Raw genomic sequence first — 18,729 nt, 5'->3', positions numbered from 1 at the left:
GCTGATTGCGTCTCACTTTGCTGTGTATTTTATCTGGGACACAGCTAACCACTTGCCACCATCCATATTGGAGTTCTGACATGACACAAGTCAGGTATTGATAATGTTTTTAACTTCAGTAGGTTAGGGACTGTCTCAGATGGGTACACCGTGACGAGGTGAGACAGCTTTTTACCTTTTTGCAAAAATGTATACACTAAGTACCCTGTTATTAAGCACTTGCAATTTATTTATTTATATTCAGGGTATTTTTCATACAATTTTTCTCCTTGGTTTTTTCTAGTCTTAAGGCTGCAATTCACATGCTTAATGTTGCATGTTTACTGAACATTGTTTCAGCTCAGGTTTTTGTGTTTTTTGAATGGTTATGAACACAGCCAGGTCTTAGGGCGGAGTGCTCAGTCAGAAAAAGACTCACTAGTAATATCAAAAAACTGACCCGCACATCCAGCAAATGTGTGCAGCTGTATGCATTTTATAGTTACTATGTTTTTTCAGTTAGCACCTGTGCACATTTGTTGGATGTGCGGGTCAGTTTTTAGATATTTCTAGTGAGTCTCTTTCTGACTGAGCACTCTGCCCTAAGACCTGGCTGTGTTCATAACCATTGTAGTAGGAGCCTAGCCGCCTATACATGGAGGTTTGTAGTCCAAATAGTGGCGTTTTGCCCAGACACGGATGTTTTTAACCTAGATAGTAGAATTTAAGTTAGGTTCCCGGATTACAGAGATATACCTTGCCGTTAGTTTCTGGGCTTACATGCATTGGCCAATACATAAACTAAATATCTCTCTTTTGCAGTAATGCAGTGCCATATTTTCCCTTGTACATTTTTGGCTTTTTCAGTGTGCAGCTGTATGCATTTTATATATACCAGAAAGGGGCCCAGGACAGGGAAATATACCAGGAAGGGGCCACAATGGTGACATATATACCAGGATGGGGAACATATATACCAGGATGGGGATATACACAGTATATACCAGGAAGGGGACATATACAGGAAGGGGCCCAGGATGGGGACATATGTCGAGCCCCGGGCACGCTGTGTCGGTGCATTACCTTCAGGGACTCCGCTGTCAGTCTGGATCTTGTCACCGGTAGGGAATCTTCTATTTGTCGTGACGCCACTCTCAGTATTGCGGTCAGTGGGGACCGCCACTGCAGGTTGAGGGACGCCTGGGGCTGATGGTGAGTGCAGTTAGTTGGAATAGCCTCCTGAGAGTGAGGCAAGCCCCAGGGCCCTGTGTAGGTGCGTAGTACCACAAGGCGCAGAATAACTCCACACACGCAGGATGTCTTTCAGGGGTTTTACTCACTTCAGGTGGCAGGGTGAGTAACCCGGGCGTAGCTGGGATGAACCAGGCGGGAACCAGGTATCCTTCAGGCTGACTTCTGATGGTGACTACCAACTCGCCTTCCTTAGCCCTTGGTGGTTTGGGGTAACCCCGACTTTTAGTCCCTATGGGGGTCACCCAGGGAAGTTGCTGAAGCCTCTCTCCCCTTCGTTTGCCGTTTGCTTGTTGCCTGGGCCAGATCACTCCAGCTGCTTGCCTCCTGTGAACTATGGGCCCTAACTGTGGCTACGTGGCTGCGGCTTTTGGGTGTTGTGGTGTGGGCTTTGAGGGCCCCACACCGGCAGGTTTAGCAGGGAAAGGTGGATCTATCCCCGCTCCGGGATCTGCCGCCCGTTTGGGCCTGGTACTCCCTAGCAGTCTCCTTACTTCCCACTCTGTGCTCTCTCTCTAGCTGGAGATGGGTTTCGGGTAGCCCTCCTAAGTGACCGTTCTCCCCCGTCGGTAGCCACTGCGCGGGCGCTGTCAGACTGCAACAGCCCAGGGGAAGGGGTCAGCTCTCCTCGGAGCTCCCTGGACTCTGCACTGAACCGGCTCACTGCTCCTCCTCTCCTGTTCTTGCCTACGCCACCTAGCAACCAGGCTCTCTTACCACACCCCTTGAGAGGAGATGGAGGCTTTTGGCCCCCTCCACTATTCCAGTGGAGGTGAAGGCTTTTCCCCCTCCTGGGATCCCCAGGGGTCCTCTCATAGGTACATGTGTGAGACCTGATCACTATGCGCCTGTGTAGTCACACCTCGGTCAGCCTTCTGGATTACCTGTATTGTACTGTCCCCAGCATGGGTGCAGTACTCAGTGGTGCCTGACCAGGTCAGGGGCGCCACACATATACCAGGATGGTGGACATATATACGAGAAGGGGACATATATTCCAGGAAGGGGCCCAGGATGGAACATACATTCAAGGAATGGGCCCAGCATGGGAGACATATATACCACGATGGAGAAGATATATACCAGAATTGGGGACATATATAACAGGAGGGGGCCCAGGATGGGGGACATGTGTACCAGTAAGGGACCCAGGATGGGGGACATTGCTTAATGAATTGCATAATGAAAATGGAGGGGGGCAACTGCATAATGAAGATGGAGGGGGGCAACACTTATGATTTTGTAGGCTTTAGAACGCTACATCTGACCATTATGCGGTGGGGGCAGGTCCAAATTTTTGCGCCAGGTCCATTCGGACTGGCTGAAGCTGACTGTCCTCTTGTGTATGGGGCCCTTACTTTCCTAATAATCCTCCATGCTGTTATGTAGGTGATTCACCAGCTGCTTGTTACACATGGCAGAGCGCGTGCAGCAGGTAATGACGTGTCCGCAGCCTCGGAGCGGCCGCTGCTGCAGGTAAGTGTAAACGCTGCTAATGTGAAGTGTACTTGGATTTATCGTGAACCTCTCATTATGTCGGTACATGAGATACTCAAGACGAATGTTGTTGGTGATGAGAGGCGCAAGAAGGAGACTCGTCTGATAGACACAGGATCCGAACATCACATTCAGGCAGCCCATGCGGCCACTATGGGGCCCCTGAAGAAGAGACCACGCTCGGGCTAACCTGGGTTGCCAACCATCTGTAAATTCAGAGGCAGTCCATGAGGCTATGTGCACACAGTGCACATTTATTGCGATTTTTGATGCGTTTTTTTAATGCAGTTTTGTGAAAACTGCAAGCGAATCCTTATACCAGCAAAGTCAATGAGAGACCTGAAGGTTTCTACACATTTTGCATTTTTTCCTTACAGATTTGGTGCAGAAAATAATCTGCAGCGTTAATTCTTTCAGCGTTTTTATCTGCGCTTTTTACCATTGAAAGCAATAAAAAAACGCATTCAATGTTTTTGAGCTGTGTTTTTCTGCCAAGAAATGCAGGAATGGTGCAGAAATTTTTGCAACCAAATCGTAGATACCCGATAAAGGATTGTAGTGGTTTTTTTGCTGTTTGTAGTGTTCAGCATAAACAAATAGTCAGTATTTTTTTTTTATTTTGCAAAGTTTGCATTGTGCATGGTAGCCAAAGGAGAACAGTGTCTGAATGCAGCCTGCAGGGGGCGCTGAATGGAGGAGCTGATGCCAGTGGGTGTGGAGTGCCCTCACTGTCCGCACTGCTGTAACATGCCTGCAACTGGCCCAGAAGCGTCTGCATCGTGGACTGACTCCAGGCAGGAGAGTGGAGAAGTAGTAGAGGACCCGCAGGACGGCAGCGCTGCACACATCCTCCTCCCCGTCCACATCGGGAAGATACTATTCTAATGCTCAGTACTGCGACTTTGTTGTATCTGCTTTTAGGAAAGCTGGGTGACAACCAATATGGCCGCTACTACAGATTGAACTGGATGTGTCCCCTGGCTTTCTCATATCCACGCTTGTAGCCATTATATGGGCTGAGGGCTACGAGTTATACCATTCAGGAATCCCGGATCCCGTGTACTCTGCTTTCCTGATATGAACAGTTCTGTGCTATACTCACCCTACTGGGGTCCGGCACTGAGTATCCAGCACTGTCATGGTCTCAGGTTGGCTGCAGCAGTGACGTTACTCTGACATTGCTGCAGCCAATCACAGAGTTCAGCAGCTCTGCCCAAATATATGTATGAGCCACTGATTCGCTGCAGCGCTGGACCTGGGGAGGGTGAATAAAGTGGTTTAGTTTTTTACAACGAACTGTCCATACCAGTAAACATTTTCTGAAAGGGCCCATCCTCTTTAAAGGCTGCAGAGAGGAGGTTTCCCAATGGCTGCCTCCTAGTAGCCATAAATGTCTCCTATGTGTATCATAAGGATTTCGGCTACTAATATATCTGCGTGGCTCAGTGGGTTCTGTGCACAGTGGCGTACGCTGCTCTCCCCTGATGTCAGGTAATCGGACGCTGTCAGATTAATTGAATCACTAATCACAACCTGAGGCTAAGCACATCTAAAAGTAAAGTCTGCGCCCATCAGCAATGACAGCGTCTGGGGCAGGCTCCTGGAAAGGGTTGTGAGGGCCACAGGCCCGGGTCAGTTCACACTTGGATTTTATAAGGATTTTACCTTTTGATGTCTTCCTTCCTTCTTCCTCATCCCTGAAGAGCCCGATCTGGTTTTCTGGTTGCCGCCTTTGTCCTGGGCTCCGGGTTCAGGCTCACCGCTGGATATTGCTGCTTGCGTCTGTGGGAATATCTGGCCATGTCGGGGGGCGTCATTGCGGGCGATACAGATGATTCCCGGGTCTAGAGAGGTCAAAGCTCCAACCTGAGAAAACCTTAATAGAAAAATACACAATCATGTTCTAAAGATGGTGGCTGCATTGGCTCCACGGACATTACTGCATCCATTCACAGCAGGGCGCCATCTTGATTTTTTACTTTTCCTGGACACTTTATCAAAAAATCATGGACAGACAATATTTTTCACGTCACATTGTAAACCCTTAATGAATCATTCTGATGATCACTGATCTATGTACAGCCCATAATTGTGATCAGACATCAGCTGCAGACGCTGTAGACATATTGGGGCCGATTCATCAAAGCTTCTATGCCAGAATTCAAAGAGTGAAAAGTCACAAAAGTTTGGCACAAGTGGAGGCTGCGGTGAAATGTTGCGACTTCTGGTGGTCTCACGCCATTTTCACCAGATCCAACAAAGCGGTTGGACCTGGGGTGATACACGGGCGTGACAATCCTGCTCTTCAAATTCATGACGAGTGGTGACATTGCTTATGCCAACAATCTTACCGCAGTCCCCGCCTGGAGTAAGCTTTGTGGTGAGGCACACGACACTCGTCAGATGCTCCTGATTAATGATGACGCTGCGCCTCTTCATGAATCAGGAGTGTCTGACTCCAGAACATCTCCTCGTCAAGAGCGGCGCAAAATCCACCTGACTTAACGAATCTGGGCCATTGAATTTGTAGCCGCCACTGCCGGGTCCTGCAGAAGAGCAACAGCTCCTATTCTCAAATATGCTGGACCCCACCGATCAGATATTGGTGACCCATCACTATCTTTCACTAGACACCCCTTTATGTAAATCCCCACATCCTGCTAATTAAAGGGGGTCCTGTTTTTTGTAAATGATGCTTCAGTTTTTAATTGCTTAATTCTTAAGAAACAATCTGGGCAAACTGTATACACTGTGTTCAGCGGCCGGAGCATGAGCAAGGGGGTCTTTATTAGGTGGTCTTTGAGTCCCTATGTGATGTAGCGCCTCCTGCACCAGGACATGAATTAGTTTTGACTAAAGTGAGCAGTCACACCATTCCTCCTCACCTGGGGTACATGTACATCTCCATCAGGTCTTCTGCTTCCTCCATGGTCTCCGCTACGTGACGGCCACGTCTGATGCGGTGATATAATCCATCATTATGCATCTGGAGAAGTTCTTCAGGGGAATAGTGACCCTCAAAACTCAGAGAATCCCGGTATCTCTCAGGGTTAGAAGGGACGGTCATGTATTGGTGGTCATACTCCCAGACCGCCCTCCTGTCCCACTGTAAAGCAGCTGTCGCATGTATATCTTGGGCAGTTTTCTTTTGGATCCAGCTCCCGGATAATCCTGATTCTTCCATGGATTCAGATAATTTTGCTTCTTTCCTCAGGTGGGATTCGTCCTCCGCTGGCTGAAAATCTGACTTCTCATTGTCCTAGAAAAGAGTCAATGAATTAAGACCCAATTAGGAACTAGGCTTAATGGGTTAATGGCGACACTAACACTGAGATATCCACGGGTATAAACCTGTAGTGGGAGACCCTCTTCCATGTCACCCCTGTAGGAGACCAGCAGGATCAGAAGAGTGAAAGTCTTCACACGTGACATACATCCAGGTAGGACATGCTGCCATGTCACCTCCTGGACCCCAGCAGAGCTTCATCCTACAAAATATACAGTCCACCACTGATGGTCGTCCAACCTTTCTGCCTAGTGGGACATCGATGGATAAATGATGGGGTGTCAGGAATATTGCACCATTTCCATCTACTCATCAAATTGTTTCTTCAGGGAGGAAGGAGACAAACGCTAGCGCCACCTATTGGAAGTAGCAATCCTAAAAGTCAAAAGTGGCCCTTTAACAAGCCTTTTTATATGACCTAGGATTTATGCAAGATCAGAACCTCAATTTGCAGACACGGTGTTTCGGGGGATGATTGTCCCTCGTCAGTGCAAAATATGAGATCTGAGGAGCATTGCAGCTATAAGACTCCTCACCACTAACAGCCAGATTGGTTTGTCAGTCTCCGCAAGGTGAAAAGTTTTCCTCTTAGACCCCAGTACAGCTTCTCATTCAGCCAGAGCAGATCTCATACTTTGCACTGACGAGGGAAAATCATCCTGAAACACTGTGTCTGCAAATTGAGGTTCTGATCTGGTATAAATCCTAGGTCATAGGAAAAGGCTTATTAAAGGGCCACTTGACTTTTTGGATTGCTACTTCCAATAGGTGGCGCTAGACTTTGTCTCCTTCCTCCCTGAAGAGACAATTTGAGTATTACCCAGAGGAGCATTGCAGCTATAAGATTCCTCACCATTGGCAGCCAGATTGGAGAAAAGTTTTCCATCTACTCATCAGCACTTTTTTTTATTCTTGTAGGACCACCACCACTATTTCCATCCACGGTGTGATCTAGTCATGACTCTGGGTGGTCTTCATCACAGAAACAGTCAATTAGCACCTATTATGCATTAAGTGATTCCTGTCCAGCGCAATTTATGTACCAGAAATTCAATAACCCCCGTCTCCATCCCTCCGCCTTGGTTGGTGCCATTGTCTATGGAGCGCGTGTTCTTCTGGAAGACACATTGTATCAGTAGAGATGTAGTTTACGGGGCCAGTATGATACATACTTCTGCATTAGCCCTTTGAAAAGAGGAACAGGACGCAACCTCTGCTTGCCTGTTTGTGAACTGTTCTATTAATACCAATCAAATTGAGAAAATGATCAAATGAAATTGCATTTTGAGCATCATAAGCTGTGTAATGTCTATTCTGTTAAATTGAGGCCCATAATTGCTTCTCTACAGAAAAGGTACAACAAAGACCGCAATCATGTCATGTCATTATCCCAGACTAGGAAACGGCCTTAGGAGCTGGGACATCAAAGACTCATGCTTCTCGAATTGCATTTGGCTACTATTGTGGAAGCGCAGACAATCTGGATGAGGTGTTTATACTGAGCCAAGCCGTAGTGCACAGAGAGTCTGAGTGCCTTGGTCTAGGGCCATTAAAAAATTGTACATTATGTTCCTGCCTTTGAAGTGATGTTGTAGGTAGGAAAGCAAGTCGCATGGAGTACGGCTGAGTGAGATTGCTTGTCTGCTCGTCATTCTCTCTCTCAAAGAAACAGAAGGTTCTTAGACAATAAGAAAACACTAAAAAGTTCATTTTATGGAGAATATTAGGAGCCCTAAAAACAAACCCAGAAATGCACTTAGCATCGGAAAACCGCCGGGAGAAAGAAACAATTATGCTTTTGCGGAATTTGGATAAACTCAGCTCCAGCGAAACATGGCATGAAATTTCCAAAACATGGAAGCAAAATGCAAATATGGGGGGTCTGCTTGTCGATTGGATTCTGGAGTCATAAAGCTGGGTGGATTTCTGAATTATTTCGGGATTCAGAGGCCTGTGCGGCTTGTATGATATCGATGGTAAATTCTGGTACATGTAGGAAAGTGACAACCACAGGGCTGAGCCAGAGAACGGCTCACAGGAGTTGTCGCTCCCCTTCCCCCACATTATACAGAGGTCTCTTTGCTCACATAGAAGGCATTCCCAAGATGAGGGTGACTTAAAGGGGCACTCTGATCGCTAACATTTGTGGCATGTCCATAGTATATGACAGGTCGCAGGGGTGGGCACGCTTCTATCTTAAGAATAAGGCCCAATCTTGCACCACTAGGTATAAACAGGGGGTCATGCATGTGTGGCTCTCTCCATTTACTTCTACGCTATATTGGATCTCCTCATACCTAACAGACCGGACATTCAGCGTCTCCCACTCTCACACCACTTCCTTCCTCGCCCTCTATCTGACGGTGTCCCCCAAGGCTCAGTTCTTGGACCCCTTCTCTTCTCCATCTTCACCTTCGGCCTGGGACAGCTCATAGAGTCCCACGGCTTTCAGTATCACCTCTACACTGATGATACGCAGATCTACCGCTCTGGACCTGACATCTCTCCTTACTAACCACAATCTCACAATGACTTCTGCTATTTCATCCTTTTTCTCTGCTCAATTTCTAAACCTGAACATGGACAAACAGAGTTCATTGTCTTTCCTCTTCCTCACTCCAATCCAACAAACCTATCCATCAATGTCACTGGCTGCTCACTTTCCCCAGTGCCATGTGCTCGCGGCCTGGGAGTAACTCTAGACTCTGAGCTCTCTTTCAAGTCACACAATCTGCCGCCTCCAACTCAAAAATATTTCCGAGATTCGTACATTCCTTATCCAAGAAGCTGAAAAACCCCTCGTGCATGCCCTTATTATCTCCCGCCTGGACTATTGCAACCTCCTGCTCTGTGGCCTCACTTCTACATTACAATCTATCCTAACCTCTGCTGCCCGATTAATCCACCTGTCCCCCCGCTATTCCCCAACCTCACCTCTCTGTCAATCCCTTCACTGGCTTCCCATCGCCCAACGACCCCAGTTCAAAACCCTAACTGTGACCTACAAAGCCATCTACATCCTGTCTCCTCCATACATCTGTGACCTAGTCTCCCGGTACCTACCCTGACGTAACCTCCGATCCTCACAAGATCTCCTTCTCTACTCCCCTCTCATCTCCTCTTCACACCACCGCCTCCAAGATTTCTCCCATGCCTCCCCCATACTCTGGAATGCTCTGCCTCAACACATCAGACTCTCACCTACCTTAACAAGCTTCAAAATGAACCTGAAGACCCACCTCTTCCGACAAGCCTACGGCGGGCTTTGCACGTTGCGACATCGCAAGCAGATCGTCCCCGCCCCCGTTGCAGGTACAATATCTTGTGAAAGCTGGCGTAGCGAAAATTATCGCTACGCCGGCTTCACATGCACTCACCTGCCCTGCGACCGTCGCTCTGGCCGGCGACCCGCCTCCTTATTAAGGGGGCGGGTCGTGCGTCGTCACTGCGACGTCACACGGCAGGCGGCCAATAGGAGCGGAGGGGCGGAGATGAGCAGGATGTAAACATCCCGCCCACCTCCTTCCTTCCGCATAACCTACGGAAGCCGCGGTGACGCCGGTAGATGTTCCTCGCTCCTGCGGCTTCACACACAGCGATGTGTGCTGCCGCAGGAGCGAGGAACATCGGACCGTCAAGTCAGCGTAATTATGGATTACGCCGACGCTGCACCGATGATACGATTACGACGCTTTTGCGCTCGTTAATCGTATCATCTAGGCTTTACACACTGCGATGTCGCATGCGATGCCGGAAGTGCGTCATTTTCAATTTGACCCCACCGACATCGCACCTGCGATGTCGTAGTGTGCAAAGCCCACCTACAACCTGCCTTAACTGTCAGTCCACTATAGCACCACATGACCATCTCTACCCTCACCTACTGTATCTTCACCCATCCCTTGTAGACTGTGAGCCCTCGCGGGCAGGGACCTCTATCCTCCTGTACCAGTCTGTGCCTTGTTTTGTTTACGATCATTGTAGTTGTCCCTACTAAGTAATAATAATTAATAATAATAATAATAATACTCATAATAATAATAATAATGGGAGTTCTAAAAATAGCCAAGTGAAGGATGAGAGCCGCCCATGACCAGCCATCTCTCCATTACCAGAGGCCTAAGATGGTACACTGTTCTCTAGACATGTACAGCTCCCTTCTTTACATTAGTCTTATTAATAAAACTGACAGTCCCGATGGTCTTACCTGCCCGGAGGTGCCTGTCTCTATTTTCTTTTTGTGAATGTGGACGTATGATCGGCTTTTCTCTTTTCGCACCCCTAAAGTAACCTTGTTCTTCTCTACAATGTCTTTTGTGGTTGCCTCTCCTTGTGTCTTCTTATCGGATGCGTCCTGATGGGCTCCCTGTTTTCTTATCTGGACATTTTCTAATATTTTTGGTTTTGTTGTAGCTATGATCTTCCTGTCCTTGGGGACCACATGAGTGAGGGGCTTCCAATACGGGTGACGGTCTGGACTTTCCCGATCGTCTGTGGTGTCGAGGATCACGTCATCAGGTGGCCATTGGTCTGAGTCAATGGAGGACACGTCTAGAGCGTCCTCCTCATCTGGGTCCGATGTGTGCAGCTGGTTCTGGTGCTTCCTCCAGTTCGGGTCGTATCTTAATTCAGAATAGGATGAGCCGATTCTCCTAAAAGGAATATTAGAAGGAGATTAGATCTTTCTATATATTCTAGAATGCTCTACCTGGGTATCTGTATAATATCCTGTCAGTGATGGCCCTGTGGTCACAATTATATTTGCCCCCTGAGGAAGACCCCCTTGTATCACAAAGTAATCCTCTTCTCTATTAATCACTTGGAGCTCCATGAGAACCCACAAGAAAGAGAAGGAGCGCTAGTAAGAAATATGGCGTGGCGACATGTGGCTCATGTCTTTATTTTTTAGTTACACTGACAAGCAAAAGGGTAACAATGTTTTTAACTTTTGAATTTCAGGTTCGATATCTCGCCATCCTCTACAGCTTTGAGCGTGAAACGACCTTCGTTATAGACAATCAGCTTGGCTATCTCATATATCTCAAATGTGACGTGCAGCTATTTAGCGTATGGTTAGTTCTGCAGATTCTTGTCATGTCTCTGCATTGTTACTGTTTGGTCCTAAAAATCTAAATTGATGGTATTTTTTAAATACACCTTTGGCTTTCAGCACTGCCGAGGCCTAAAACACACTTCCGCAAAAAAAACGTCCGTGTGAAACGGTCCGTTTTTCGGGTCCGTGTTCCGTTTTTTTTGGGCGTTTCTCCGGTACGTATGGCATCCGTGTGATGGCGTATGCGAGCCGTGTGTGCGTGTAAAATGTCCGTGTTTGTGTGTAAAATGCCCGTGTATGTGTACGTGGAATGTGCGTGTGGAATGTCCGTTTGTGTGTTGCACAATGTCGTTGATACATGTCGGCTGACAGCAGACAGAGTTGCGCGATGAGAATGAACTTGGGTGAACTTCACCCGACTTCATTGTCATGCCACGGCTCTGTGCCGCGTACTGATTAGCGGTCACCTGTGAAGGATTCACCAGTGACCGCTAATCCCCCGAGTGACAGAAGTGAGCAGCCCTCTCTCTTACTCACCGCTCCCCGATCACCCGCGCGGCGAGGAACAGCTGTGCAGAGAATACGCAGCAACAATTACTTTGAATATGCCGGCCGCTCATTAATCAATCTCGTATTTCCTGCTTTCCCCACCCACAGACACCTGTGATTGGTTGCAGTCAGACACGCCCCCCATGCTGAGTGACAGCTGTCTCACTGCACCCAATCACAGCAGCCAGTGGGCGTGTCTATACTGTGCAGGAAAATAAATAAATAAATAATTTTAAAAAACGGCGTGCGTTCCCCCCCAATTTTAATACCAGCCAGATAAAGCCATACGGCTGAAGGCTGGTATGCTCAGGATGGGGAGCGCCACGTTATGGGGAGCCCCCCAGCCTAACAATATCAGTCAGCAGCCGCCCAGAATTGCCGCATACATTATATGCGACAGTTCTGGAGCTGTACCCGGCTCTTCCCGATTTGCCCTGGTGCGTTGGCAAATCGGGGTAATAAGGAGTTATTGGAAGCCCATAGCTGCCAATAAGTCCTAGATTAATCATGTCAGGCGTCTCCCCGAGAAACCTTCCATGATTAATCTGTAAATTACAGTAAATAAACACACACACCCGAACAATCCTTTATTAGAAAAAAAACCCCACTAAGAAATTGCCTTGTTCACCAATTTAATAAGCCCGAAAAAGCCCTCCATGTCCGGCGTACTCCAAGATAGTCCAGCGTCGCTTCCAGCTGTGCTGCATGATGGTGACCGGAGCTGCAGAAGACACAGCCGCTCCCGTCAGCTCCACGCAGCTAATGAAGGGAATAGCGCGATCAGCTGTATTCAGCGTTGGCCGCGAGTAACCTCAGTGACAGCTCAGCTGATCGCGCGGCTGTCTTCATTAGCCGCGTGGAGCTGACAGGAGCGGATGTGTCTTCTGCAGCTCCGGTCACCTTCATGCAGCACAGCTGGAAGCGACGCTGGACCATCCTGGAGTACGCCGGACATGGAGGGCTTTTTCGGGCTTATTAAATTGGTGAACAAGGCAATTTGTTAGTGTTTTTTTTTCTAATAAAGGATTGTTCGGGTGTGTGTTTATTTACTGTAATTTACAGATTAATCATGGAAGGTTTCTCGGGGAGACGCCTGACATGATTAATCTAGGACTTATTATCACCTATGTATGAGGAGATAAGGTATGCACACCAGTGACTATGTAAGGGGAATACATGAAATAGCAGAAACTGCTGTGTGAATACTGACTTGAAAAATCCAATAGCTATATGCAAGAGTGAATATGTGAAAAATGGAATCTGCATTACTGCCATGAACATATGAATCAAGAGAAATTTAGCTACTGAATTGATCAATGCAATGGGGCTCTATTGCATTGATCAATTCAGTAGCTAAATTTCTCTTGATTCATATGTTCATGGCAGTAATGCAGATTCCATTTTTCACATATTCACTCTTGCATATAGCTATTGGATTTTTCAAGTCAGTATTCACACAGCAGTTTCTGCTATTTCATGTATTCCCCTTACATAGTCACTGGTGTGCATACCTTATCTCACCATAGTGATGTTTTTTTAGGTTTTTGCACCCAGTTCGGACTTAGAATGGTGTTCCAAACGTTATTCCTATTTATTGTCACCTATGGGCTGCCAAAAACTCCTTATTACCCCGAATGCCAATGCACCAGGGCAAATCGGGAAGAGCCGGGTACAGTCCCAGAACTGTCGCATATAATGTATGCGGCAATTCTGGGCGGCTGCTGACTGATATTGTTAGGCTGGGGGGCTCCCCATAACGTGGAGCTCCCCATCCTGAGAATACCAGCCTTCAGACATATGGCTTTATCTGGCTGGTATTAAAATTGGGGGGGACCGCACGCCGGTTTTTTTAATTATTTATTTATTTTCCTGCACAGTATAGACACGCCCACCGGCTGCTGTGATTGGGTGCAATGAGACACCTGTCACTCAGCGTGGGGGGCGTGTCTGACTGCAACCAATCACAGGCGTCTGTGGGTGGGGAAAGCAGGGAATACGATATTGATTAATGAGCAGCCGGCATATTCAAAAGTAATTGTTGCCGCGTATTCTCTGCACAGCTGTTCCTCGCCACGCTGGTGATCGGGGAGCGGTATGAGCCGGGGGAAGAAAAAAACCGAGCGCCAATGTAAGTATGACTGAGAACAGCACAAAAAAAAGGTAAGTATACTGACTTTAATTTAAAAAAAAACAAAAAATAAGATCGCTAGTGTAAAAACGCACACGCACGAAACGCACTGAACACGGACATACTCCGTGTGCGGTACGTGCAGGCACGGACCCATAGACTAAAGCGGGTCCGTGCCTGCGTGCTGCCAGCCAAAAATGGACATGTCGTCCGTGTAGAAAAGCGCACACACGTACTTACCACACGGTCACACGTTCCGTGTGATTTTACGTGTGTGTGCCATCTACCATAGAACAACATGGGTCTCCGTGTGTACGTGTCTCCGGTACGTGCAAATCCGTACAAATTACACAGATGTGTGTTGCGGGTCTGAATCATTCTGAGCTCTTGATCAGATTCAAGCATGTCTGGACCAAAATCTGCTCCCAGGTCTCTTCTCCACGTTCCCAGTGTTGGTGTATACTGGTCAGGTCTCTTCTCCACGTTCCCAGTGTTGGTGTATACTGGTCAGGTCTCTTCTCCATGTTCCCAGTGTTGGTGTATACTGGTCAGGTCTCTTCTCCACATTCCCAGTGTTGGTGTATATTGGTCAGGTCTCTTCTCCCTGTTCCCAGTGTTGGTGTATACTGGTCAGGTCTCTTCTCCCTGTTCCCAGTGTTGGTGTATACTGGTCAGGTCATTTCTCCACGTTCCCAGTGTTGATGTATACTGCTCAGGTCTCTTCTCCATGTTTCCAGTGTTGGTGTATACTGGTCAGGTCTCTTCTCCACATTCCCAGTGTTGGTGTATACTGGTCAGGTCTCTTCTCCCTGTTCCCAGTGTTGGTGTATACTGGTCAGGTCTCGTCTCCATGTTCCCAGTGTTGGTGTATACTGGTCAGGTCTCTTCTCCACGTTTCCAGTGTTGGTATATACCGGTCAGGTCTCTTCTCCACGTTCCCAGTGTTGGTGTATACTGGTCAGGTCTCTTCTCCACATTCCCAGTGTCGGTGTATACTGGTCAGGTCTCTTCTCCACGTTCCCAGTGTTGGTGTATACTGGTCAGGTCTCTTCTCCACATTCCCAGTGTCGGTGTATACTGGTCAGGTCTCTTCTCCACGTTTCCAGTGTTGGTATATACCGGTCAGGTCTCTTCTCCACGTTCCCAGTGTTGGTGTATACTGGTCAGGTCTCTTCTCCACGTTCCCAGTGTTGGTGTATACTGGTCAGGTCTCTTCTCCGTGTTCCCAGTGTCGGTGTATACTGGTCATGTCTCTTCTCCATGTTCCTAGTGTTGGCGCATACTGGTCAGGTCTCATCTCTATGTTCCCAGTGTTGGTGTATACTGGTCAGGTCTCTTCTACATGTTCCCAGTATTGGTGTATACTGGTCATGTCTCTTCTCCACATTCCCAGTGTTGGTGTATACTGGTCAGGTCTCATCTCTATGTTCCCAGTGTTGGTGTATACTGGTCGGGTCTCTTCTCCATGCTCCCAGTGTTGGTGTATACTGCTCAGGTCTCTTCTCCACGTTCCCAGGGTTGGTGTATACTGGTGTTAGGGCCAGGTGGACGGGCAGACCCAGGAGGTGGATCCACTGGGCCTAACTCCTTGATGATGATAAGGGGTCCGGTAGCTGGTGCACTACAGGTAGCAGGATAGTCTGTGTATAAGAGCAGAATGCAGAAGTCCCTGGGACCACGGAGTCACAGATGGTAGTCCGGGTGACGGAGCTCAGGTTCGGAAGCCGAGATGTTGTCAGGCGGAGTCCGGAACCGATGGAGCGAGAAGACGGGTCACCGCAGGGATCAGAGATGGAACGGACTGTCAGGATGGCAGATAGGCAGCGTTCGGGATTCGGGACTCGGCAGGACCGGATGGCGAGGCAGGATCGGCTCTAGAAGAGAGAGAGGTGAGTATCTCACAGGAACACAAGTAGACCTGACTCCTAGCTTGGGAAACACGAAGAACAGGCCCCGCCTACTTGGACACTAAACCCCTTTATACCCAGTACCTGTGTGCTCAATTTCCTGTCAGTGGACGCTGGCCCTTTAAGAAAGGGTCAGTGACCGCGCGCGCGCCCTAATGCGCATGCGCGCGGCCCGGGTGCCAGAAGCCAGGGCAGGGAGCGGAGAGGAGGAAGCAGGAGAGCCGGGCTGGGGCTGTGTAGCCGAGGGGCGCCGGGAGCGGGGACCGGACCGCCTGGAGGCCGCAGGCAATGGAGGCTGGAGACCGGGGAGAGAAGCAGGGAAGCCGGGGAGCGTGGCAGGTGAGCCGGGGAGTAGGGCAGGGGACCCGGAGAGCGTGACAGTACCCCCCCCCCACGCCCCCCTCCCCGCAACCGGGACAGGAAGGCACGGATCAAAGGAGTACCCACATTCTCCCGGGGTTCCCAGGACCTATCTTCAGGACCATAGCCTGCCCAGTCCACCAGGAAGAACTGTTGGCCCCGTACAGTTTTCATGGCCACAATATCCCTTACCGCATAGATGTCGTCATCGGCAATAGGAGGAGGAGCCGAACTGGCAGCAGCGGAGAAGGGACCAAGGACAACCGGCTTGAGCAGGGAGACGTGGAAGGAGTTGGGTATCCTCATCGTGGCCGGGAGCTGCAGCTTGTAGGAGACCTCATTGACCTTGCTGAGGACTTTAAACGGCCCGATGTAGCGAGGTCCCAGCTTGTAGGAAGGTAGCTTCAATCGGACGTACTTGGAAGCAAGCCAGACGAGATCTCCTGGAGAGAAACACGGAGGGTCCAGACGCCTTTTGTCTGCATGTCTTTTCATCCGCAGGGAAGCACGTCCTAGGGACGCCTTAACAGAGTCCCAAATGGTTGCAAAGTCACGGGCTAGAGCATCAGCAGCAGGGACATCCGAGGAAGAGGATACAGGCAATGGGACGGAAGGCTGAAGTCCGTAAACAACATGGAAGGGAGAGCTGGAAGAGGACTCACTGACGTGGTGGTTATGGGAGAATTCAGCCCAAGGAAGAAGCGTGGACCAGTCGTCATGATGGGCGTTGACGTAGTGACGTAAGAAGGAGGTCAAGATCTGATTGACCCGTTCCACTTGGCCGTTCGACTGAGGATGGTAGGCTGAAGAAAAGTTCAGAGTCACTCCCAGATGTTTGCAGAGAGCCCTCCAGAAGCGGGAGGTGAACTGAGTTCCTCTGTCGGAGACAATGTGTGATGGAAAGCCATGCAACCGGAAGATGTGCTGTATGTAGGCGGCAGCGAGTTCCTGGGCAGAGGGCAGTCCAGCCATAGGGACGAAATGAGCCATTTTAGAGAACCGATCCACCACGACCCATATGACAGTGTGTCCGGAGGACAATGGCAAGTCCGTAATAAAGTCCATCGCAATGTGTTGCCACGGTATTGAGGGTATAGGCAGAGGTAGAAGACGGCCATATGGTAGATGTTTGGGCGTCTTATTCCTGGCACAAGAGGAGCAGGCTGAGACAAAAGAAGCGACGTCCTTGCGAAGGGATGGCCACTAGTAGTGACGTACAATCGTACTCCATGTTCTCTTCTGACCAGCGTGACCGGCTATTTTCGAGGCATGGCCCCAGTGTAACACTTTTTGCCTGTCAGTCTCAGAGACATAGGTCTTCCCGGGCGGTATGTGGGCCAGAGTGACAGGAGTCACCGGAATGATTTTACTAGGGCAGATGATGGGCTGGGATGTCTCCTCCTCCTGCTCCATGGGCATGAAAGACCTGGACAAGGCATCTGCGCGTACATTCTTGTCCGCGGGTCGGAAATGGAGCTGGAAATCGAATCTGGCAAAGAACAAGGACCACCTGGCTTGCCGTGGGTTCAGTCGCTGAGCAGACCGCAGGTATTCCAGGTTCTTGTCGTCCGTGTAAATAATAACGGGGTACACTGCTCCTTCCAGAAGGTAGCGCCATTCCTCCAGAGCCAGTTTGACTGCCAATAGCTCTCGGTCACCGATGGTATAGTTGCGTTCAGGCGCAGAGAAGCTCTTGGAGAAGAAACCGCAAGTCACCATCTTCCCGGAGGAGGACTTCTGCATGAGCACTGCTCCAGCTCCCGAGGAGGAGGCATCCACCTCCAAGGTGAACTGTCGGTTTAACTCCGGACGGTGGAGCACAGGAGAGGAGGCAAATGCCCGCTTCAGAGAGCCAAACGCGGCGTCGGCCGCAGGTGACCAGTCCTTTGGATTAGCCCCCTTCTTGGTCAAGGCGGAGAGAGGAGCAGTCAGAGCAGAGAAGTGAGGGATGAACTGGCGGTAATAGTTGGCGAATCCCAGAAAGCGTTGGATGGCCTTCAGTCCGGAAGGAGGAGGCCAGTTGAGAACGGCAGAGACCTTCTTTGGATCCATCTGCAGTCCGGTATCGGAGATGAGGTAACCCAGGAAGGGCAGAGAAGACTGCTCGAAGACACACTTCTCGTACTTGGCGTACAGACGATTCTCCCTCAGTCGTCGTAGTACCAGCTGCACGTTCTCTCTGTGGGTCTGGAGGTCCGGAGAAAAGACCAGGATGTCATCAAGATACACCACCACACAGATGTAAAGAAGGTCCCGGAACACGTCGTTCACCAATTCCTGAAAGACTGCTGGTGCGTTACACAGGCCGAAGGGCATCACACAGTATTCATAGTGCCCATCGCGCATATTGAACGCGGTCTTCCATTCGTCCCCTGAGCGGATGCGGACCAGGTTGTAGGCACCCCGAAGATCCAACTTGGTGAACACACGAGCTCCTCTAAGCCGATCAAACAATTCGGGGATGAGCGGCAGGGGGTACTTGTTTTTCACTGTGATTTGGTTTAATCCCCGGTAGTCTATGCATGGGCGTAGGTCACCCTCTTTCTTCTTAACGAAGAAGAAGCCTGCTCCAGCAGGAGAGGAGGATCTCCGAATGAATCCCCTTGCCAGGCTCTCTGTGATGTAAGTAGACATGGCCCTTGTCTCGGCTGGAGACAGCGGATATATCCGTCCTCGAGGTGGTGTAGTTCCCGGGAGCAGGTCGATGGCACAGTCGTAA

At 49.4% G+C, this 18,729-nt stretch overlaps 1 protein-coding gene across 3 annotated transcripts in view; it reads right to left on the bottom strand.

Moving 5' to 3' along the window:
• JHY (junctional cadherin complex regulator) overlaps window positions 1-18,729 on the bottom strand; it is a 71,275-nt gene that overhangs the window by 16,426 nt on the left and 36,120 nt on the right. For all 3 annotated transcript variants that reach the window (XM_075327895.1, XM_075327897.1, XM_075327896.1), the window contains exons 3-5: window positions 10,221-10,665; window positions 5,613-5,986; window positions 4,393-4,603 (exon numbers count right to left, since the gene is read on the bottom strand). In XM_075327895.1, coding sequence (XP_075184010.1) covers window positions 4,393-4,603; window positions 5,613-5,986; window positions 10,221-10,665 — 1,030 coding nt within the window. The remainder of the gene's footprint in view (window positions 1-4,392; window positions 4,604-5,612; window positions 5,987-10,220; window positions 10,666-18,729) is intronic.

Source organism: Anomaloglossus baeobatrachus, chromosome 11 (assembly GCF_048569485.1).
Source record: "Anomaloglossus baeobatrachus isolate aAnoBae1 chromosome 11, aAnoBae1.hap1, whole genome shotgun sequence".
NCBI lineage: Eukaryota > Metazoa > Chordata > Amphibia > Anura > Aromobatidae > Anomaloglossus > Anomaloglossus baeobatrachus.
This window is presented reverse-complemented; position numbering and strand designations above follow the sequence as displayed.